General features: G+C 42.6%; 2 protein-coding genes across 2 annotated transcripts in view; one reads left to right on the forward strand and one right to left on the reverse strand.

The window, feature by feature from the left end:
- THAP12 (THAP domain containing 12) overlaps positions 1-3358 on the reverse strand; it is a 28566-nt gene extending 25208 nt beyond the window's left edge. The window contains exon 1 of the mRNA XM_052653366.1: positions 3270-3358. Within this exon, the coding sequence (XP_052509326.1) occupies positions 3270-3358 (89 nt within the window). The remainder of the gene's footprint in view (positions 1-3269) is intronic.
- Positions 3359-4336: 978 nt separating this feature from the next.
- Positions 4337-23359, forward strand: part of GVQW3 (GVQW motif containing 3) — a 28890-nt gene continuing 9867 nt past the window's right edge. Inside the window, exon 1 of the mRNA XM_052653369.1 lies at positions 4337-4801. Within this exon, the coding sequence (XP_052509329.1) occupies positions 4337-4801 (465 nt within the window). The remainder of the gene's footprint in view (positions 4802-23359) is intronic.

Below are 23359 nucleotides of genomic sequence, written 5' to 3' on the forward strand. Positions count from 1 at the left end.
GGAAATAAACTATACTTCAACTTTTTTTTTAAGGCAAAAAATCCTAGAGTCATTCTTCACTTCTGTTTTTCTCTTACAACCTATATCTACACCATTAAAAATCCTGCTGGCTTCACCTGCCAAATAAACCTCAAACGCAACTACTTACCACCTCCACCTCTATAAACTTAGATTACTGCAATTAAACCTGGATTACTGCAACTGCCTTTAACTGGTCTTTCTGCTCTCACCTTTGCTTCCCTACAAGGTACTCATCAAGTTAGCCAGTGATTCTGTTAAATATTTAAGTCTCTCTTCTAAACCCTTTGAAGACTTCCTATTTCACTCAGGATGCCATTGTGCTTTCCACAGCCTACAATAACCTACACAATTTGCACCTACCACAAACACATGTACATTTTTCTGGTCTCATCTCTTTCTCTCCCATGTCCCTTTGGGCTTCCCTGGTGGCTCAGAAGGTAAAGAATCTGCCTGCAATGGGGGAGACCATGGTTTGATCCCTGGGTAGGGAAGATCTCCTGAAGAAGGGAATGGCAACCCACGCCAGTACTCTTGCCTGGAGAATTTCATGGACAGAGGAGCCAGGCAGGCTACAATACATGGAGTGGAGAAAAGAGTCAGACGCGACTGAGTGACTGACCTTCCTTAAATCAGCTTGAGGACTCCTGCTTGTACCTCTAACAAGCATGCCCTGCCTTTACATTTACTGTTTCTACAGACTGAAATGTACTTCCCCTGGACACTTCCATGGGTGACTCCCTTACCTACTTAGGGTCTTTGCTAAAATAGACTTTCTTAGTGAGGCCTTCTCTGATAATCCTATTTAAAATAGCAACTGTGCCTCCCCTGCTGCTGCTGCTGCTGCTAAGTCACTTCAGTCGTGTCCAACTCTGTGAGACCCCATAGACGGCAGCCCACCAGGCTCCCCGGTCCCTGGGATTTTCCAGGCAAGAACACTGGAGTGGGTTGCCATTTGCTTCTCCAGTGCATGAAAGTGAAAAGTGAAAGTGAAGTCGCTCAGTCCTGCCGGACTCTTAGCGACTCCATGGACTGAGGCCCACCAGGCTCCTCTGTCCATGGGATTTTCCAGGCCAGAGGACTGGAGTGGGTTGCCACTGCCTTCTCCGGTGCCTCCCCTACTACTCCTATTCCCCTACCCTCCCGGGCCCCTCCCATCAAACATTTGCTTTTTCTCCATAATATTATGACTGTGTGGATCACAATAAACTGTGGAAATTTCTGAAAGAGATGGGAATACCAGACCACCTGACCTGCCTCTTGAGAAACCTCAGGAAGCAACAGTTAGAACTGGACTTGGAACAACAGACTGGTTCCAAATAGGAAAAGGAGTATGTCAAGGTTGTATATTGTCACCTTGCTTATTTAACTTCTATGCAGAGTACATCATGAGAAATGCTGGGCTAGAAGAAGCACAAGCTGGAATCAAGATTGCCAGAAGAAATATCAATAACCTCAGATATGCAGATGACACCACCCTTATGGCAGAAAGTGAAGAGGAACTAAAAAGCCTCTTGATGAAAGTCAAAGTGGAGAGTGAAAAAGTTGGCTTAAAGCTCAACATTCAGAAAACAAAGATCATGGCATCTGGTCCCCATCACTTCATGGGAAATAGATGGGGAAACAGTGGAAACAGTGTCAGACTTTATTTTTGGGGGGCTCCAAAATCACTGCAGATAGTGACTGCAGCCATGAAATTAAAAGACGCTTACTCCTTGGAAGGAAAGTTATGACCAACCTAGATAGCATATTGAAAAGCAGAGACATTACTTTGCCGACTAAGGTCCGTCTAGTCAAGGCTATGTTTTTTCCAGTGGTCACATATGGATGCGAGAGTTGGACTGTGAAGAAAGCTGAGCACCGAAGAGTTGATGCTTTTGAACTGTGGTGTTGGAGAAGACTTTTGAGAGTCCCTTGGACTGCAAGGAGATCCAACCTCTCCATTCTGAAGATCAGCCCTGGGGTTTCTTTGGAGGGAATGATGCTAAAGCTGAAACTCCAGTACTTTGGCCACCTCATGAGAAGAGTTGACTCACTGGAAAAGACTGATGCAGGGAGGGATTGGGGCAGGAGGAAAGGGGACGACAGAGGATGAGACAGCTGGATGGCATCACCGACTCAGTCGACGTGAGTTTTGAGTGAACTCCGGGAGTTGGTGATGGACAGGGAGACCGGGCGTGCTGCGATTTATGGGGTGGCCAAGAGTCGCACACGATTGAGCGACTGAACTGAACTGATTCATCACCATCTGATACACGGTGTATCTACTTATTTTCCCCCACTAGAATGTAAACTCCATGAGAACAGAGTCTTCGTTTTAGCTATCTATTCTCTCTCAGTGCTCAGAACAATGTCTAGTACATAGTAGGCCTTCTATAAATATTTGTAGAACAGCACGCTATATTATAATCGGCTACTTATATATATATTATATATCTACCTCCTTAAATTGATTGTAAGCTTTCTGCAGGCAGGAACGCTGTCTCGTAAACTGAATTTCTGGGACCTCTAACGTTAGTGCCCTGACACACACAGTAGATACTGACCTGAAATGAATGAACCAACAAGACATGCCAAGGAAAAATCCTCAGACTTTCAAATACAGTCCCTACTCTATCACTCTAAATATAAGTGAGAGCGGGTGTGTTACCTCAAAGATGACGTTTCAATAACAACTACCAAGCCCTCTCGCGTACCCGTCCTCTCCCACGCCCGTTATCCCCACATTAACCAAGTGAGATAATGAGTAACGGTCAGAAACAGAATTTGAACCATGAACAAGTCCGAAGGAGGGAGTAGTTGTGACTGGAGATCAAAGGTGGTCAGACTTCGAAAAGAAACATTGTCCCGGGGGTAGAAGGGCCCCGGAGACCACAACCATAGATTCCAGGTCCCTCTTTTGACAGCTAGGCTAACTAAAGCCCAGAGAGCAAAGCGGCTTGTCCGAGGTCACACAGTAAGCAAATCAGGGCGAGAACCCACCTTACCCACTCGCGCCGCCCAGTTGCCTCTTATTCGAGTGGTGCCCAACACGCAGAGCCCCCGCGGACACACGTGCTCCGAGGCCCCCGAGCGCCCGCCCACCGCTCGAGGCCAGCTCCCCACCTCGGAGCCGGGTTGGGGTCAACAATTGTGCCCCCCCCCCCCCCCCAACACGCTCCTCTTAGCCCTGGAGCCTGCCCAGGGCCAGCGGTTGGCAGCACGAACCGCCGAAGAGGGCCCGGGCTACCAGCTCCGCGCCCGCCGCTCACCTGGCCGGATCCCGCGGGAACCTAAAGAAGGCCAGGTCCGATTGCGTGCTCTTCCGCGTGCAGTTGGGGGCCGCGCAGAAGTTCGGCATCGTCGTCTGCCCGCCGGCCGACCCAGCCCTCCCCTCCCCGCCTCCTCAGGGCAGCCCGCCCGCCCGTCGGGGCCGGGGAGGGGAGCCAGGCCGGCCGGCCGGCCCGTGAGGGCCGGTTCGCTGGGGGGGAGGGGCGGGCGAGAAGCCGCGAGGGGCAGGAGGGGCGCCGCGGTCCGAGGCCGGGCTGGGGACGCGGCTCCACAGTGCTGTGAGCGGCCGGGAGGATTTACCGCCGCCGCCGCCGCTGGTGCACCTCCCGCCCGCCCGGGACGCTGCCGCCTCCTTCCCACAATGCACCCTGGCGCCCGGGGGTGCCCTCTCTTCCCTCAGCCTTCCTTCCCCGCCCCCTCCTTTCCGCCGACTTCTCCCCGGGCGGGTACGCGCGAGGAAGCGCGCCCGCTCGGGTGTGGCGAAGCAGAGGCGGGGCCTGGCGCTGGCTGCCGCAGTGCGCCTGCGCACGGCCTACCCGCGAAGGGAGGGAATGGCGCATGCGGGCGTGTCTCCAGGGACTCTAGAGGCTCCAAGCCCTCTGCAGCTCCGGTAGGTTTGGCGTGCATGGGTTTCCGCAGAGCCTGCACGTTACAACACCGATGCGTCGTTTCTTGCTTCTTTAAATTGCCACCACGTAGGCTTCTACTGCAGAGATTGCCTTAGACTCTTCAGAGCCGCGGGCAACTGGACGATCTTGGTGACTGATTTGCACACCCCCATTAGATCTTCGTGCCCGAGTTGGACGCAGACGTGGGTTGTGGGAGATTTCATTTTACTCAGCTTTGCAGCTACACTGTGGCCCCGTTAGCTTCTAGATTGGAAGCCCCAGGGGTTAAGATTCAGAAAAGCAATTACTCTTACCTCATGAGGCTTCCAGAGGAGCAAGAATAGCGGCATGATTCCACCTGCACCCCTATAGAGATTGATCCCTCTGTCTCTCCTTCACAGTTGTGGCATTTTAACGTTCTGTGTTGCTTAAGCCCCAAAATGAGTGACCGGTACCTAGAACAAAGGATTAGTATCAAATTTTGCGTGAAACTGAACAAGTCTGCAAGTGAGACTCACCATCTTTTAAAAGAAGCTTACGGGGATGAAGTCATGTCAAGGGCCAGAGTTTTCGACTGGCACAAAAGGTTTAAAAAAGGACGCGAAGACATTCGAGATGATGCCAGAAGTGGTCGTCCTGTCACCCACCGGACGGATGAAAATATTAAGAAAGTCAAGGACTTGGTCTGTTCGAATAGGCAGTTAACCGTGAGGATGATGGCCGAAGAGTTAAATTTAGATAAAGAAACTGTTAGGCTCATTCTGAAAGAAAACTTGAATATGAGGAAAGTATCTGCAAAAGTTATATCGGGTATTTTGAAGGATGAACCGAAACCTCGGAAACTTGGCTTTTGCTCTGATCTTTCAAAGGAAACTAGGAAAAACAGCTCATGTGTGAGGAAAAAGGTAAGGAATTCTGAAGCATGCAGTCATCTCCAATGAGAAGCTGGTGAGGAAATGCCTCTGCCCGTATCCCATCCCAAAATCCGTTTCCCTGCCAGCCAGCTGCTGCAGACTTGTCTTCAACCAGCCTTCCCAGCAGGACAGCTCAGGGTTGGTTCACACACTGTGGTGAAAGGAATGTGGGGTGGCTGAACCCAAACTGGAAAGCTGCCTAGCAGTTAGGCACCTTCATTTGCTGCTCATTTATTTTCAGCTTCTTTACTGCTCCTCTCTGTATGTCATATCTCTGCTAGTCACTCTTTACTGAACTCTTGGGCCAGCTTCCTTGCCATTTTCCACAACTTTGAAGAACTTTTGGCTATTGACTTCTGGTACTTGCTTGTGCTTAATTTTTTCCCCTTAACAAGTTTTTTCTTCACTGACCAGACCTTAGCTTGATGTGGCTGTCCTCTTCCTTTGTTCTCAGTATTCTGCCTCGGATCATACGAATGAAAGGTGGGAGCATGACCTCTTGGAGTCTTTCTCTCTGTGTGCCTAGGGAGGCATACTCTGCTGGGAGGACCCTGAAGGAAGGCCTCCAGTTCCAGCTTGCTTCACAGTCAGGGCCTGAGGTATGGTACAGAAGGCAGTGGCATGCTGACATATGGAGCAATGCTAAGGGCCTGTCCAGCCCAAATGACTCAGGGAGCCCCTCAGAACTCAGGAGTTAGCCTCCCATCCTGACTTTCTCACAGACCTACCCCTCACAGAAGAGCTGGGTTTGTTTCATTCTAATCTTGTGCTTTGGACTCCTCTCCACCCACTTCATTTGGGTGTATCCTGTCTCATGGAGAAGGAGGATCTGGTCCTGAAAAATATAAACCAGAGGATTCAGGTCCAGGCTATGATGTGTATAGAGGAAGAAAAGGTAACACTCTAGACCTTGAATTCAGGCAGTCTTTTGCCTCTGTGCTGATCCCACATATCAGCTATTTTTAGTAACTAATACCAACGTTGTCAGGTATTTTTTTGAACACCTTCAGTGTTTAGAACACTGCTGAGCATTGACAGTATGAGGTTATGAAATAACCAAGGGCTGGGTGGACTTCATGCATGAGGTGGTTCCTGGACTGGATCCTTAGGAAATTAGGCACATTTCCAGGCAGGTAGAACAGAATGAGGTTTTGAACCTCTTGTCAGTAGGAAGATGAGGGCACTATTGGATGAAATAGCAAAGTCTAAAGAGGAAGATAATAGTGTTGTGCAGAAGATGAACAATTTGAGATAATTTGCTTCCTCTCCTCTGCCCCAAACTCTGTTCTAATAGTTTATAAATTGCTTCCCCCTGAGTCTGTAGGCAAGTTTGTAATAGCCCACTTATTTGAGTATCTAATTTTCTCATCAAACCATCAAAAAGAAGCAGTCTTTACTAGTTTAGACTCCCATATCTCTTCCTGGCTCTCTGCCAGGATTTATGGAGTGGAACTTTTCCCAAATGGGTTCCAAGAAATACCACATAGACTGGAAACATCTCAGAATGCCTGGTGGAGGAGTGTGTGTTGGGTAGAGGTAGGGATGGTTAGTAACAGCATTTCACAGAATTAGCCACTGTCTATGTTTTAACCCAAGGATTTTTACATATAATGGCTCCTATTTTTTAACTGGTAAGTTAGTAAACAGTCCTGATTGATGGTAGAGGCACAACATTTATTCAACACAGTTGTTTTTAGTTCTTGCACTCTCACCTTCAAAAAATTACAAGTTTCCGACTAATACCTGTCAGTTTTGAGGCACCCTGAAAACTAGACCTTATCTCGCAAATAAAAGATATTTTTCAGGAAAACTGTAAGCAACAGCTCACAGACTCCTGCCTGCAGAGCAGCTTCTAGGCATTTCATCTCAGGATCATTACATCTTCCTACGTCAGATAAAGCCCTGGGCTCCCCATAAGGCCTTTCCAACAAGGGCACTGCACTTCTAGGAAGAAAACCCCACAGCTGGCAACCAGAAGCAGGTAATCAGGAGGGTGAATTCAAATTGTTCCAAGTAGCTGTGATGAGAAAGACTTATTTATTACCTACCTTACCTTAGATCGGAGAAGGCAATGGCAACCCTCTCCAGTACTCTTGCCTGGAAAATCCCATAGATGGAGGAGCCTGGTAGGCTGCAGTCCACGAGGTCACTAAGAGTCGGACACGACTGAGCGACTTCACTTTCACTTACCTTAGATCATGTCCTAGGCAGTAGTCAGGTTGAACTATATCACCTGAACCCATTACCCTTTTGCAAGGTCTCTCAGAAAATAGTCAATAATATCATAATACACTCTAGAAAGCCTTAAGTTTGGAGGGAAATAAAGATACTCATGCAGGCCAAATCATTCACATACGGCTTCTCAGGATCTCTACACCCCATTTTAGAGCATAATCTCTAAGGAGTATCCCCAGACAAGAGAGTTCTCATGTAACAGTACCCTTTTTGCGTCCACCCGTCAAACCGGTTTTATTTCTGACAAGAATTTTGCCTGCCTGCACCTTGCTGCCTAGGCCCCTCGAGTTTTGATCTTATAATCTCAGGGATCCACCCATCATCAAGCCCCAGGCCCTTGGCCTTGACTTTTCTCAGATATTGCTCAGTTCATTCTCCAGTCTACTCATGCTCCTCTGCTTCCCTGGGCTTTGTTCTCAAATTCTGGACCACACCTGCCAGTAGCTGCTCTTGGCTTCTTTGGTATGCTGACCTTGAATTCCCCTTTTGGTCTTGATTTTCCACTCAGCAGCAGCTCTTCTCTCTTCTAATTTTTAGATCCCTCTTTGGCTCCCTAGTTCAGCCCTGTAGTCTTCCTTTTTTATTTTTTTTTGTTAGTTTGTTTTTGGCCATGCCATTCGGCTGTGGGATCTTAGTTCCCCAGCTAGGGTTTGAACCTGGGCCCTTGGCAATGAGAGTACAGAGTCCTAATGACTGGACCACCAGGAAATTCCTGGCCCTATAGTCTTGAGTAAAGAAATTAGTCCATCCCTGGCCCCAGATTGCCTTCCTATCCTCAAGAAGAAGGGTGGGGGCTCATGAGGAAATGCTATCTTTTTTGTTTGTTTCTAGCCACCTGTCACCCTTAGCCACCAGGGGTTCCACTCCCCAGAGGCAACCAATATTACTAGTTTCTCAAGGCAATTTAGTTACCTCTGGTACTCAGGAACTGTAAAAGAATTTCAGAGGTATAATATGCAAATCCATTCTCCCAGCAACTGTATTTTCCTGGGCAGGAGAAGCTCCATTTAACCATAAGAGATGAAGCCTGGCTCTCTATAAGTTGTCAGGAAGAGAGCTGGCCATCTGCAAACCTTGAGTATAATTCTCAAGCTCAACACACAATCAGGGAATCTCTTTGGCTTTCAGGCTGATCTTCCCCATCCCTATTATGGTTCAAAATCCACATGGAATGTTATATATGTTATATGTATATATGTTATATACCATGGCTACAAGTCTGGGACGAACAAACACTTTCCAGGGCAGATCATCCCATCATTGAGTTTATCCGGTTCTTTCTTCTCCCATTATCGCTCCTTCCTTCCACCTGTCCCACTGGTACTGGGACAGAAAGAATAAGATATTCACCAATCTTTGATTTCGAAAAACATGGGTAAGTTCTGCAGTCTTCTGAATTCTGCTCCCGGCTCTGAATTCTCATTGAAATGTCGTTGTCTGGGAAGAATGTGTACCTGGGACCTGCTTTCCAGAATCTTCTTTTCAGATCCGTTTCTTAGCATTCAGACTTGCCTTTGGAGATGCCTAAGTAAATCTGGATGCTGAATGACGTGAAGATGTCTGCGGAAATGGGGTACTATTGGGAACTGTCTGTCACTATATCACATGTACTGATCAGCCAGCCTGCTATCTGCAGATATCATTGCCAGCAAGTCTTACTGGGCTCATTGGAATCGGTTACCAGTGTCCTATGTGGCTCACTTTAAGAGTCTTTTTTGCTGCTGGGATTGTATATGTAACCCTGCATTCTCCAACTGCTCCTTAGTTGGATTAGACCTCTCAGATTTTATCAGGCTTTTGCATCCTGTATGAGGCAACACTCATGTATTTATCTTCTACGGTCCTGCCTTGTCAGGTTCTTACAAATCTGTCCCAATTGTATCACCCCTCTCCCAGTATTAATATCCAGGAACAAAAATTCTGTAGGGAGAAACTTTAATACCTCTAAGGACACACTTGGATTTAATGAAGAGATCAACAAACTTCTGTAAAGGAAATGTCCTAGGTTGTATGGGTAACTTTCTCAACATTTTAATGCAAAACCAGACATAGCTAATATGGAAACAGATGAGCATGGCTTTGTCATAATGAGGATGATTGACCCTTTTCCATCAATAACATTGTTAATGTTAAGTTGATCTGGCAATATCTGGCAATTTACTACTATAGAAATGGTGGAATATTGAAGGGAATCTTTATGGTGCCAGGAGAGTGAACCTGAGCTGAATGATTGACTATTTTACCTTGACCATATTCTGATTCACAAAATAAATTTTATGCCATCTTTAATAAAAATTACAATATACAAACTACTACCTATATTTTGCCCTTGTAATATCTCAAAAAAAAAAAAAAAATTGGCAATACTGAAAATGGTGCCAAGTTACAACCAGTGATAACAGAATAAACTGAAGGTAACTCCAAAACTGCCTTGACCATGGATAGCGTTTGAATAAGTTTGTTATCAGGAGGTGACAAAACTCATTGAATTACATTTTTTACATGCTTGTAAAAAAACTACACATATATGTATATATATACTTGCAACTGATACTAAGCTGTGTTCTTTCAGATGTGTTTACTTGTTTTACTCCCAAAGAGAGCCATATTGTGTCACCTTCATTTAAACTGATTTTCCAAAGTTGAAATAGAATCTCAGGATTGAACAGACATTTGCAAGGGTGTTTAATCCAACCAGTCATGTTGCCTTTGAATCCAGGAGTGGCTAAATACTACAGCTACTGAAAAACTGCATCTGAAAGAAGATTCTGTGTTAATTCAGCAAATTTTTATTGAGCGGCTCTATGTGCCAGGCACTGTCCTGTTTGCTGGGGTACAGGAATGGACAAAGCAGACACAAGCCTTAGGTTTGATGGTCTGAAATCTAATTATATTACTCTTCACTCTTGCAAAACTTCTGTTCCATGTGCTCACGCTAACTCTTTTTCAATTGCATACCTGGAGAAAGTTGTGACCTTTGCCACAGGCCTCTCTTCTGTGGTCATGATGCCTCTCCAGCTGCATTAATAATTTAAGAAATGTATTATATTTTATTATCCTTTAGACCAATCTCTATTGGTAGAAAAACATGCTGGCAATGTTGGAAGTGTAAATTGGCAACAGCTTTCTGAAAAGCAATTTGGCAGTATCTATTAGGAACTTTAAAAATGTGTATATCTTCTGATCCTCTAGTTCCACTTCTGGGAATCTGTCCTAAAGAAATAGTCTAAAATGTGGGCAAAATTTATGCTCTAACAATCCAGAAGTCCAACAGTAGAAGCCTGGTTAAGTAAATTACAGTATGACTGTACAGTAGACTCTTATGCAGTCATTATAATTAATATTTGAGTTAAAACAGCATGGCAAAATGCTTAGAATGTTAAGTGAAAAGAGTGATACACAAAATTACATACATAAATCCAGAAGTATTTTTCTAAAATATTATTACTTTTATTGGTAATAATAAAAGTGCTATTTAATAGTAAAGTGCTTTTATAAATAAAAGTTTTATTTATCAGAATAAAACAATAGCACCAAAAATTGGCAACAGAGAGAGTCAGGCCAAACCATGAGTTTGGCCCAGGAACTGTTAACTGGCTGGGTCCACACAGAGACTGTTTGATACTATTGTGTTGGTAGCAGGAGTGGAACAGGAGTGAAAAGGGCCTTTCCGAAAGGAGAAGGTGACCAGAATCCCTACAGAAATCCCAGGTGGCGTGAGAAGACACCATGAATGGCATGTTCCTGTTACATGGTCCTAGGGAGGTAAGGAACACATATGGACCAAGTATGTTCTGACAGATGGAAAGGATTTGAAGTACTCTCCTGGGTAAAATTAACCTCGTCTTGCATTCCCTCATACAAAATGAATATTCTTGAGAAGTTTTATTACCGCTGATTCTCTGAAGAATCCTTGAGCCATCCATATAGTTTCTTTAGGACAGGAATGACTTTCCATGTGCCAAGTCTACCTCCTCCCATACTGGGACACTCAACACGGATGTGCACAAGAATATTGGATATTCTGCACGGAGAATACCACACACGTATTGATAGTTATCTTAATGATGTAACTTACAAACTCTAAGGCTTGCAAATGTTTTTTGATGGTGTCCAGAATTACTGTGCGTTTATTTATATCTGAAGAGTAATCATGTCATGGTATTTTCAAGTGAGAAATGATGTCGATAATGTCATAGAAGAAATGTTCTGTTGGGAAAGTGTGTCTTTCGTTGTTACTTTAGCAAAATGTTTGTCATTAAAATGCCAAATACATCTCCTTGGTGAATTTCTAGTCTTCAAGTCAGTACACAAGGTAAATACATGTTTTATAAGCATCTAGATTACAGATTTGTCGAGCTGGAAGGGTTCTTCAAGGTCTAAGTCTCTTGGCTGATAGAACAAAAGAATGAAACCGGGGTTTTAGTCCTGCTCCTTAACAAGCCATGTGACTTTAGGCAGTTCATTTGCACCACTGGAGCATTTCAGGTTATTCATCCATAGAAGGAGAATAATAAAACCTACCTCATGGAGGGGTTCATTTGGTTCATTCAGCAAATATTTACTGATCGCATATATGTATCAGACTCTCTTCTAAACACTGAGGCAGCAGTGAACAAGACAAAAAATAATGTTCCTCTTTATGAGCTTACCTTTAAGTAGGGGAGACAGACAAGAAATAAATGAGTGAAAATATGGTATGTTCGTGATTATTAGATGTGAGGCTTACATTAGAGTAATGTATGTGAGGTGCCCAGCGCAAGATCTGGCGTGTAGTAAGTATTCAATAGAGAATAATTTCCTTTGCTTCTTCAGTCTTCCTAACTGCTCCTCAATTAGTCTCTAGCATGGTAGTAATCAGCCAGTGCCTTCTACCTCTTGCCAGTTAATAAGGCCTACTTTGTTTAAGAAGACAAAAGAATTCCTTCAGACGTGTTTTGCACTTCCTGTGTGGCAGGTTAATCAAGGTGGTGCCTAAACACTGTTGATAAACATCCTTTTCTGAAACCAGTTGGCAAGGGCCCTTGCCTGGAGCTAGATGACATTTGTCCACAAAGACAAATGCATGGTGTCTTTGCTCTTTAAGCACAATGGACTAGGAAACTATACTGGCTGTTTCTCTTAAAGAAAAGATGTGTGACCTAGATCCTGTCCCAAACATTGCAGAACTGGGCAAAGTTTACATTATTTATGGGAAACCAGGGCATTGTCTAAAAGCCAGGAAAAAGAAGGTTTAATACTTGTGGTTTCTGTGTATTTTTTCCGCATTGTAGAAAATTTGGGGAGTTCAGAAATGTTTAAAAAAAACAGCCAAAAGTTTACCTCTAGGGTTCAGGAATTTCACCATTTGCAGTGGCTTCTCTTGTGGAACACAGGCCCTAGAGCATGGGCTCAGTAATTGTGGCGCATGGATTTAGTTGCTCCACAGCATGTGGAATCTTCCCAGACCAGGGATCGAACCTGTGTCCCCTGTACTGGCAGGAGGATTCTTATCTACTGCACACCAGGGAAGCCCCTGAGTTCCTTCTTTAGGCCTGCATCTGTACTTGGCACAGAGGGTATAGCCCTTGCCCTCAGGCAGTACCAGCCTTGTATGGTAGGGAAAGGCCAGATGTGGAGAGACCCCTGAGAATGGGCTCCTACCTTAGACTGTCAGGCTTTTTCCCACAAGTCAGCTCTAGAACAAGCTTTTGTAAAGAATTGCGAACAAAAGTTGGAATTGTCACACTTAGGGTGATTGTGGGGATGAGAAGGGGGAGTATAAAGAGGCAAAACACAGAGAGCAATGGTAACTGCCTGACTGGCATTGACATCCCCAGTTCCCGTTGTGTAAAAGCTCCTCTTGTGTTAAAGGGCCTTCAGTTCTGTCCTGTGATGTTACCTCTCAGAAGAAACCGGACGTCAGGCTGTGGGCCATCACTCCTCTGACTTGCTTTAAGAACCTAATAAGTGAAAATTCAGATTCACCCAGATTAGATGAGGAAATTGGCCCAGGGAGATTGAGTGAATTTTCTTGAATCACACATCTAGTTGGTGACAGAGCCAGGATAATAATGAAGGACCCTGAATTTCACTCAGTCCAGTGACTTTTTTTCTATTACTCCATTGGTAATAATTTCCTTCACTAAAGTGTACATTCTTCAGATAACTTTAAAATAATGGTCACTCTTGCATTTGATGAATATGGTTTATCAATAACTGATTTACATGCAATTTGGGGAGAACATATTTATGGCACAGAAGGTGGTAAAAAGGTTTTTCCAAGTTTTTCTGGGATGTCTGGGCCTTCTCCTTCTCCCAGAGGTATGTTTTCACAAGTAAATGTTGGCATTCTGTCATTCATTTTTTTTCCAGATGTTCTTCCCAAGTAGTGTGTTAATGTTTTGTGTTTTTAATATTTATCACATTTTTTTAAATCTGGGCACATAAATCTTAATAAAATTCTCAACTATCTCCTCTCTGCTGTCTGAAATTTCCGGGTGTATTTATATTCATGACAGTATCTGAAAGCATGAACACTGTCACATTATTAGGGCTTATATTCCTAAACCCTAGATTTGTGTTTCTAGATGTTCTGAAAATTCTTTACACTTCACTTGTAAATGCCACTATACTGCACCATGACATTTCCATAGTAACATATATTTCAAACAAGAAAACAGAAGAAGCCCAAGAAAAAGGGAAGAAGGTCTCAAATACAAAAAAAAAAAAAATTAAAAGTAGACTACATAAGATGGGGAGGAGTAGAAATTCTAGTTTGATGTCCCATTAAGAATTGAATGTCCTGCAGGCCCCCTTTAAGGACTGGCAATTTCCACCACCAACAAAGTAGCCCAATTTTGGAGTCACACTTCCTTTGACCCTTACATCCTGTCAAGTCCAGGTCATTCCCCTAACATGTCTTAGTGTCACATACTGCATCCAGACAGGGGTGGTCACCTACCTGTCACATCACTGTTCTGAAGTCCATTCTCTGCAATGCTGCGCACATCCTATTTAGTTTGGAGTTTGCTTTAAAAAAAGCCACAGGCTTTTTGATGCCCGCTTTTTGAGCTTGATTAAGTCACACCCTCTGCCTGGAATCCATCCTTGCTGCCATCCACCTGGCAAACTCCTACTCAGCCTTACCATTGCTGTCCTCTACCCCCTACTTCTTGGTAAAGCAGACCCCACAATGTACAGTGCCTATTCTTATGTCAAGGAAACCATAACACTTACCTGAACTTAATTGTTTGCAGAATGTTTTTCCTTCCCTACCAACCCAAAACCACATTTGATTACTCTCTGTATTTCTTGCATCCAGAATAAAGCTTGCCTGGAACTGTTCAATAAATGTTTGATAGATGAATGAAAGAATAGACATTTATGGTGCTTTTGTGTGTGTGTGATTAAATTCACCATTTTAATCAAAGTGTGCATTTCAGTAGCATTTGGCCCGTTCACGGTATTGTGCGATCATCACCACTGTCTAGTTCCAGAACATTCCAAAAGGAAATTTTGTATCCATCAACTATTCACTCATTTAACCACTTCTGCAGCACCTGGCAACCACTAATCAACTTTATGTCTCTATGTATTTGCCTATTCTTGGCATTTCAAATAAGCAGAATCATGCAATATGTGGCCTTTGTGTCGGCTTATTTGAACTAGCATAATGTTTGCTGATTCATCCATGTTGTAGCATGCATCAGAACTCCATTACTTTTTAGGGCTGAGTAATAGTCTATTGTCTTGATATACCACATCTTTATCTATTGATGTTTAAATGTCTGATAGACATCTAGGTTGTTTCCACCTTTTGACTTATGAATAGTGCTGCTATGAACATGTATGTACAAGTTTTTGTTTAAATATTTGTTTTTAATTTTCCTGAGTATATACCTAGGAATGGAATTGCTGGGTAATATGGTATTATATGTTTAACTTAGTAAGGAACCACCTGACTTTTCCACAACAATTATGCCATTTTATGTTACCACCAACAATGTATAAGGTAAGGGTTTCAATTTGTCCACATTCTCTCCAACACTTCATTTCTTACTCTATCCATGCTAATGAGTGTGAAGTGGTATCTTTTGATTTTGATTCCCATGTCCCTAATAACTAATGATACTGAGCATGTTTTCATGTATTTTTTGGCCCTTGTGTATATTTTCTTTAGGGAAATGTTAATTCAGGTCTTTTGCCCATTTTATTTGGGTCATTTATCTTTTTGTTGTTGAGTTGTAAGAGTTCTTTATATATTCTGAATGGGAGTTGATGATGGACTGGGAGGCCTGGCGTGCTGCGATTCATGGGGTCGCAAAGAGTCAGACACGACTGAGCAACTGAACTGAACTGAACTGAAACCCTGATCAAGTACATGCTTTGCAAATACTTTCTGCCATTTTGTGGATTGTCTTTTTATTTATAAAAGTTCTTAATTTAATTTAATCTTTTTGGCCACGCTGCATGGTTATGGGATCTTAGTTCCCCAGTCAGGGCTCAAACCAGTGCCCACCTGCAGTGGAAGAGCAGAGTCCTAACCACTGGACCACCAAGGAATTTCCATGGATTGTCTGTTTACTTTCTTGATAGTGTCCTTTGATGCACAAATTTTTTACATTTTGATGAAGTCTGGTGCTGCTGCTGCTGATCTATTTTTTTCTTGGTTGCTTATGCTAAGAAAACATCGCCAAATCCAGAGCCATGAGGATTTGCCCCTATGTTTTCTCCCAAGAGTTGTATAGTTTTAGCTCTTATATTTAGGTATTTGATCCATTTTGAGTTTGGTTTTGTATATAGTGTGAGATGAATGCCCACCTTTATACTTGCACATGTGGATGTCCAGTTGTCCTTACACCATTTGTTGAAAAGAATGTTCTTTCCCTATTTTCACATTTGTTTTTGAAAAATATTTTCGAATTATAAGTAAACAATTCTTTTTTTCTTTCATTCCATATTTGAAAGATTTTGCTTCACTATCTTCTGGGTTAATTCTTACCTTTGTTCCTCTGTATGTACTGTTTTCTCTCATGCTGCTCTTCTTTTTGGCATTCTTCTCTGTGAACTCAACACCTCAACCACCCCAGATTCTCCACTCCATCTCCTCAACTCAGGGGAACTATTGAGTTCTGCCTGGGTTTGCTCTCTTGGCACCAAGGCTAGGAAATCCTCTCCAGGAGGAAAGCAGAGATAATCACAGGGCTTACTTCACTTACTTCCTCTTTTAGGAATCACTATGTTTAGTTACCTGATATCCAGTGTCTTAAAAATCATTGTTTCATATATTTTCTCCAGAAATAGGTCTAATCCCTATTACTACATCTTGGCCAGAGGCAACAGTATAAACACAGAAAATCAATAGAGCTAGGGCTTATAATTAGCTCATGGGCATGCATACCATAAAACTTAAAGATGTAATATATATAGTGGTTAAGAGTATGGACTCTGGAAAAAGACTGCCTGGATCCAGACTCTGGTTTTCCATCTTACTAGCTATTGTCAGCTACAAATTGGCACTTGCTGTCTACACAGATTAAATCGTGCTGCTGCAGCTGCTGATTTTCAGCACTCCCTGAAAGGAGCTTAGAGTGGAGAGTAGAAATGAGGCACTCTGTACTCCGGGAAAAACTGGCAGAACAGGTCTTCAGATATTTGGATATTTTTAGGAGCTGATTTCATGAGCTCAATTCTTATATGTCCTCATTTCTAGAAAAACACTAAAATCCTTCATGGTGATGACTTCTCGTGACTAGCAAAAGCCTTCTGCAAAAAATTATGTGCTTGATTGCATGTAGGTTCCCTTCACCAAAATCACATATATATTGACCTTCTCCTCTACCTCTCTGGAGCAGTTTCTCAGAGTTATCTGAGATGCTGTCTCCCAGGTGATAGTCCTCATTTTGCCCTAAATAAAACTTTACTCACAATTCTAATGTGCCTTTTTTTTTTTTTTTAAGTCAACACTATAAACCCTGTGCCAGTCATATAATCATTCTGGGTCTCAATTTCCTCATCTTTAAGAGAGGATCTTAATGATCTTATCTCACTGGAATGAGATGAGCGTTAAACAGTACATGGAAAGCATTTGGAACAGTGCTAGGTTCAGAGCAAGCATTCAATAAATATTAGATATCATTATTCTGAATACAGTAGTCTCCCCCTCTTATTTACAGGGAATGTATTCCAAGACCCCCAGTAGATGCTTGAAACCACAAGTAATGTGAACCCTATATATACTGTTTTCCTATATATACATATTTATGATAAAGCTTAATAAATTAGGCACCATAAGAGATTAACAACAACAGTGAATAACAAAATAGAACAATTATAATGAGGTACTATAATAAAAATTATGTGAATATGGTCTCTGTCAAAATATATTGTTGTCGTGTACTCCAGAAAAACATCATTTCTGCTTTATTGACTATGCCAAAGCCTTTGACTGTGTGGATCACAATAAACTGTGGAAAATTCTGAAAGAGATGGGAATACCAGACCACCTGACCTGCCTCTTGAGAAACCTATATGCAGGTCAGGAAGCAACAGTTAGAACTAGACATGGAAAAACAGACTGGTTCCAAATAGGAAAAGGAGTATGTCAAGGCTGTATATTGTCACCCTGCTTATTTAACTTACATGCAGAGTACATCATGAGAAACGCTGGGCTAGAAGAAGCACAAGCTGGAATCAAGATTGCCAGGAGAACTATCAATAACCTCAGACATGCAGATGACACCACCGTTATGGCAGAAAGTGAAGAGGAACTAAAAAGCCTCTTGATGAAAGTCAAAGTGGAGAGTGAAAAAGTTGGCTTAAAGCTCAACATTCAGAAAACGAAGATCATGGCATCTGGTCCCATCACTTCATGGGAAATAGATGGGAAAACAGTGGAAACAGTGTCAGACTTTATTTTTTTGGGCTCCAAAATCACTGCAGATGGTGACTGCAGCCATGAAATTAAAAGACACTTACTCCTTGGAAGAAAATTATGACCAACCTGGATAGCATATTGAAAAGCAGAGACATTACTTTGCCGACTAAGGTCTGTCTAGTCAAGGCTGTGTTTTTCCTGTGGTCATGTAAGGATGTGAGAGTTGGACTGTGAAGAAGGCTGAGTGCCAAAGAATTGATGCTTTTGAACTGTGGTGTTGGAGAAGATTCTTGAGAGTCCCTTGGACTACAAGGACATCCAACCAGTCCATTCTGAAGGAGATCAGCCCTGGGATTTCTTTGGAAGAAATGATGCTGAAACTGAAACTCCAGTACTTTGGCCACCTCATGAGAAGAGTTGACTCATTGGAAAAGACTCTGATACTGGGAAGGATTGGGGCCAGGAGGAGAAGGGGACGACAGAGGATGAGATGGCTGGATGGCATCACGGACTCGATGGACGTGAGTCTGAGTGAACTCCGGGAATTGGTGATGGACACGGGGGCCTGGCGTGCTGCGATTCATGGGGTCGCAAAGAGTCGGACATGACTGAGCAACTGAACTGAACTGTACTCACTTTACTTTTTCCTGTGATGGTGTGAGATGATAAAATTTCTATGTGATAAGATTAAGTGAGGTGAGTGAAGTTGATATTGTGATGTAACGTTAGGCTAGTACTGACCTTCTAATGCGTTGATGAGAATCATCTGCTCCAGATGATACTGGATCATTGAGAACTGTGACAATGTTGATGGTTGGATGTCAGGAACGAATGACACTATGGTTGGCGATCCTGCATAGAATAGAGCAGGCAGCATGAGATTTCATCAAGCTACTCAGAATAGAATGCAATTTAAAACTTATAAATTATTTCTAGAATTTTCCACTTAATATTTTCTGACTATAGTTGACCACAGGTAACTGAAACTGTGGAAAGCAAACAGCAGATAAAGGAGAACTACTGTACTTATTAAAAGTAGCCAGCAAGCTTGGCTGTGAGTTCTCTACTGACCCTAGTAAAGTGGAAATGTTGTTTACTTGATTTAGTGTTCATTAAATACGTACAAACTCTTGTATAAGAGACACACAGATTCCAGAATATTTCCTCCCAATATTCCTCTCAAAGAGGTTACACTGTGTGCCTGGAATAATATACCAGCCAGAAGGAGTTTCCCAGGATTCTGTCTTTACATCCCTCCAAATAGCTGATAACCTCACACCAGAGCTCAGTTCAGTAAAAGTAATTCCACTGGGACTGAAATATTGTAGTACTTTTGGTCTGGTTTAATCCAACAATAAAATGTATAGTGTCAATATGAAACTCCTAAACCACATGTCATCTGGGCAGTTCTCTATAAATATAGGGGGATCAATTAGGAACCAATTACAATGGTTCAGGCAGGAAAACTAAAGCCTGAGCCAAAGAATTAACTCCAGGATGAAAAGATGTTGGCAGGAAACCAGCCCACTTTACAGTGAGAATCCACAAGGCTTGGCAGTTAACTCAGTGTAGAGCTATAGGAAAGAGGAACTTTCAAGGCCCAGGAATGGACGTATGGAAAGACAGAAAGAAAAAGTGATCTTTGTGTTGCTCAAATCTTCTATCAGCTCAGTTCAGTTCAGTTACTCAGTCGTGTCCGACTCTTTGCAACCCCATGAATTGCAGCATGCCAGGCCTCCCTGTCCATCACCACCTCCCGGAATTTATCCAAACTCATGTCCATCGAGTCAGTGATGCCATCTAGCCATCTCATCCTCTGTCATCCCCTTCTCCTCCTGCCCCTAATCCCTCCCAGCATCAGGGTCTTTTCCAATGAGTCAATTCTTCGCATGAGGTAGCCAAAGTATTGCAGTTTCAGCCTCAGCATCAATCCTTCCAATGAACATTCAGGGCTGATCTCCTTCAGAATGGACTGGTTGGATCTCCTTGCAGTCCAAGGGACTCTCAAGAATCTTCTCCAACACCACAGTTCAAAATCATCAATTCTTCGGCACTCAGCCTTCTTCACAGTCCAACTCTCACATCCTTACATGACCACAGGAAAAACCACAGCCTTGACTAGACGGACCTTAGTCGGCAAAGTAATGTCTCTGCTTTTCAATATGCTGTCTAGGTTGGTCATAACTTTCCTTCCAAGGAGTAAGTGTCTTTTAATTTCATGGCTGCAGTCACCATCTGCAGTGATTTTGGAGCCCAAAAAAATAAAGTCTGACACTGTTTCCACTGTTTTCCCATCTATTTCCCATGAAGTGATGGGACCAGATGCCATGATCTTCGTTTTCTGAATGTTGAGCTTTAAGCCAACTTTTTCACTCTCCACTTTGACTTTCATCAAGAGGCTTTTTAGTTCCTCTTCACTTTCTGCCATAACGGTGGTGTCATCTGCATGTCTGAGGTTATTGATAGTTCTCCTGGCAATCTTGATTCCAGCTTGTGCTTCTTCTAGCCCAGCGTTTCTCATGATGTACTCTGCATGTAAGTTAAATAAGCAGGGTGACAATATACAGCCTTGACGTACTCCTTTTCCTATTTGGAACCAGTCTGTTTTTCCATGTCTAGTTCTAATTGTTGCTTCCTGACCTGCATATAGGTTTCTCAAGAGACAGGTCAGGTGGTCTGGTATTCCCATCTCTTTCAGAATTTTCCACAGTTTATTGTGATCCACACAGTCAAAGGCTTTGGCATAGTCAATAAAGCAGAAATAGATGTTTTTCTGGAACTCTCTTGCTTTTTCCATGATCCAGTGAATGTTGGCAATTTGATCTCTGGTTCCTCTGTGTTTTCTAAAACCAGCTTGAACATCTGGAAGTTCACAGTTTACGTCTTGCTGAAGCCTGGCTTGGAGAATTTTGAGCATTACTTTACTAATGTGTGAGATGAGTGCAATTGTGTGGTAGTTTGAGCATTCTTTGGCATTGCCTTTCTTTGGGATTGGAATGAAAACTGACCTTTTCCAGTCAGTCAAATCTTCTATAGCCTTACAAATATTTTGTCTTCTTACCCTATTAGCTACTGAGGGAGATGTGTCAAAATCTCCCACTATGTGGATTTGTCCATTTCTCCTTGTAATTCTGTCTTATGCATTTGGAGGTAATATTTCCATTTGGAACAAATACGTTCTGGTCGTTATATCTTCCTGATGAACTGTCCCTTTTATCATTAAGGCATTTTACTCTATCCCTAACAATGCTTTTTGACTTAAAATCTATTATTGTTGCATTATTTCATTTTGTATTTGCCTAGTATATCTTCCCCATCCTCTTAACACTTCTGTGTCCTTAACTTTTGAATGCATTCTTGTAACCAACACACAGCTGGATTTTTAAAAATCCAATCTAAGAATCTTTGTCTCACACCCATGTTTACATTTCTTCTCATTTTGATATATTGGAGATATCTTCCCCCTTTGTTTTGTCATTTGCCACGTGTTTTATTTGCTTTATTCTCTTATCCTGTCCTCTTTGGTTATTTTCTTTACCCCCTTTTTAGTCTCACTAGTGGTTTGGAAATTATACTTTCTAATTATATTCCTTCAGTGGATGTTCCTCGGTTACTAATGCACATGCTCAACCTAACATTGTTAAGTTAATCACTAGCTCATTGTGAAGATTTCAGGAACTTTAGAATTCTTTAAGTCTGCTCTCCACCCCCTTTTGTCTTCCAGGTAATTTGGTTTTCAGTGTTTTGGTTCCAACTTACTTTTAACCACTCAACTCCCTCCATTAGATGTTTTAACAGCCGGTATTTCTTTAGATTTACAAACACACATACCAGTTTCTCTGCCTACCTTTCTTTATTTCTTTATTATTTTAGCTTTTTATTTCATGTTGGAGTATAGTTGGCTAACAATGTTTTGTTAGTTTCAGGTGTACAGCAAAGTGATTCAGTTATACAGGTATCTAGTCTTTTTCAAATTCTTTTCCCATTTAAATTGTTATATAACACTGAACAGAGTTCCCTGTGCTATACATAGATCCTTGGTGGTCATCCATTTTAAATATAGCAGTGTGTACATGTCAGTCCCAAACTCCCTAACTACCCCTTCCTCCTTCCCCAAGTCCTTTCTTGCATACAATAAAATTCACCCTTTTACAGTTACAATTCAATAATTTTCAGCATATTCACAAGATTGTGCAATCACTATTCCCCAAAGAAATCTCATACTCATTACTGGTATTACCCCCCACCTCCTATCCCTACACCCTCAGTTCAGTTCAGTTCCACTGCTCAGTTGTGTCCAATTCTTTGCGACGCCATGGACTGCAGCACACCAGGCTTCCCTGTCCGTCACCAACCCCCAGAGGGTCCTCAAACTCATGTCCATTGAGTCAGTGATGCCATCCAACCATCTCATCCTCTGTTGTCTCCTGCTCTCAATCTTTCCCTGCATCAGAGTCTTTTCCAATGAATCAGTTCCTCGCATTAGGTGGCCAAAGTATTGGAGTTTCAGCTTCAGCATCAGTCCTTCTGATGAATATTCAGGACTGACTTTCTTAAGGATTGACTGGTTGGATCTCCTTGCAGTCCAAGGGACTCTCAAGAGTCCTCTCCAGCACCACAGTTCAAAAGCATCAGTTCTTCCGCACTCAGCTTTCTTTCCCTAGCCCCTGGTAACCATTAATCTACTTCCTGTCTGTACGGATTTGCCTATTCTGGATATTTCGTATAAATGGAATCATATAGTATATGGCTTTTTGTGTCTAATTTCTTTCATTTAGCACAATGTTTTCAAGATTCATTCATGTTAGAATATGTACTTCAGTACTTCATTCCTTCTTATGCCTTAATAATATTCCATTGTATGACTAAGCTACATTTTATTTGTCTGTTCATTGGTTGGTGGACATTTGACTTATTTCTGCTTTTTAGAAATTATACTAACTGCTGTGAACATTTGTATCTAAGTATTTTTGTGGAGATGTGTTTTCAGTTCTCTTGGACATATACCTAGCAGTGGAAACCATTATTTCTTATATTTAGCAGTGTGCTGATGCATGCTGTCACTTAAGTTGTGTCCAACCTCCAGGCTCCTCTGTCCATTGGAATTCTGCAGGCAAGAGTACAGGAGTGGGTTGCCATGCCCTCCTCCAGCAGATCTTCCCATCCCAGGAATTGAACCCACATCTCTTATGTCTGTCTCCTGCACTGGCAGGCGGATTTTTTATCAACAGCCATACCTGGGAAGCCCCATGTGCTGATAGATAGTAACAATCAGCTCTCACGTGGTAGGGAGTAAGGGAGTCTTTTTTTTTTTTAATTCATTTTGGCTGCACTGGGTCTTCCTTGCTGCATGCAGGCTTTCACTAGTTGCAGAGAGCCGGAGCTACTTTCTAGTTACAGTGCTGGGCTTCTCATTGTGGTGGCTTCTCTTTTTGCAGAGTATGGGCTCTAGGGCT

The sequence above is a fragment of the Budorcas taxicolor genome, chromosome 15 (genome assembly GCF_023091745.1).
Source record: "Budorcas taxicolor isolate Tak-1 chromosome 15, Takin1.1, whole genome shotgun sequence".
Classification (NCBI taxonomy): domain Eukaryota; kingdom Metazoa; phylum Chordata; class Mammalia; order Artiodactyla; family Bovidae; genus Budorcas; species Budorcas taxicolor.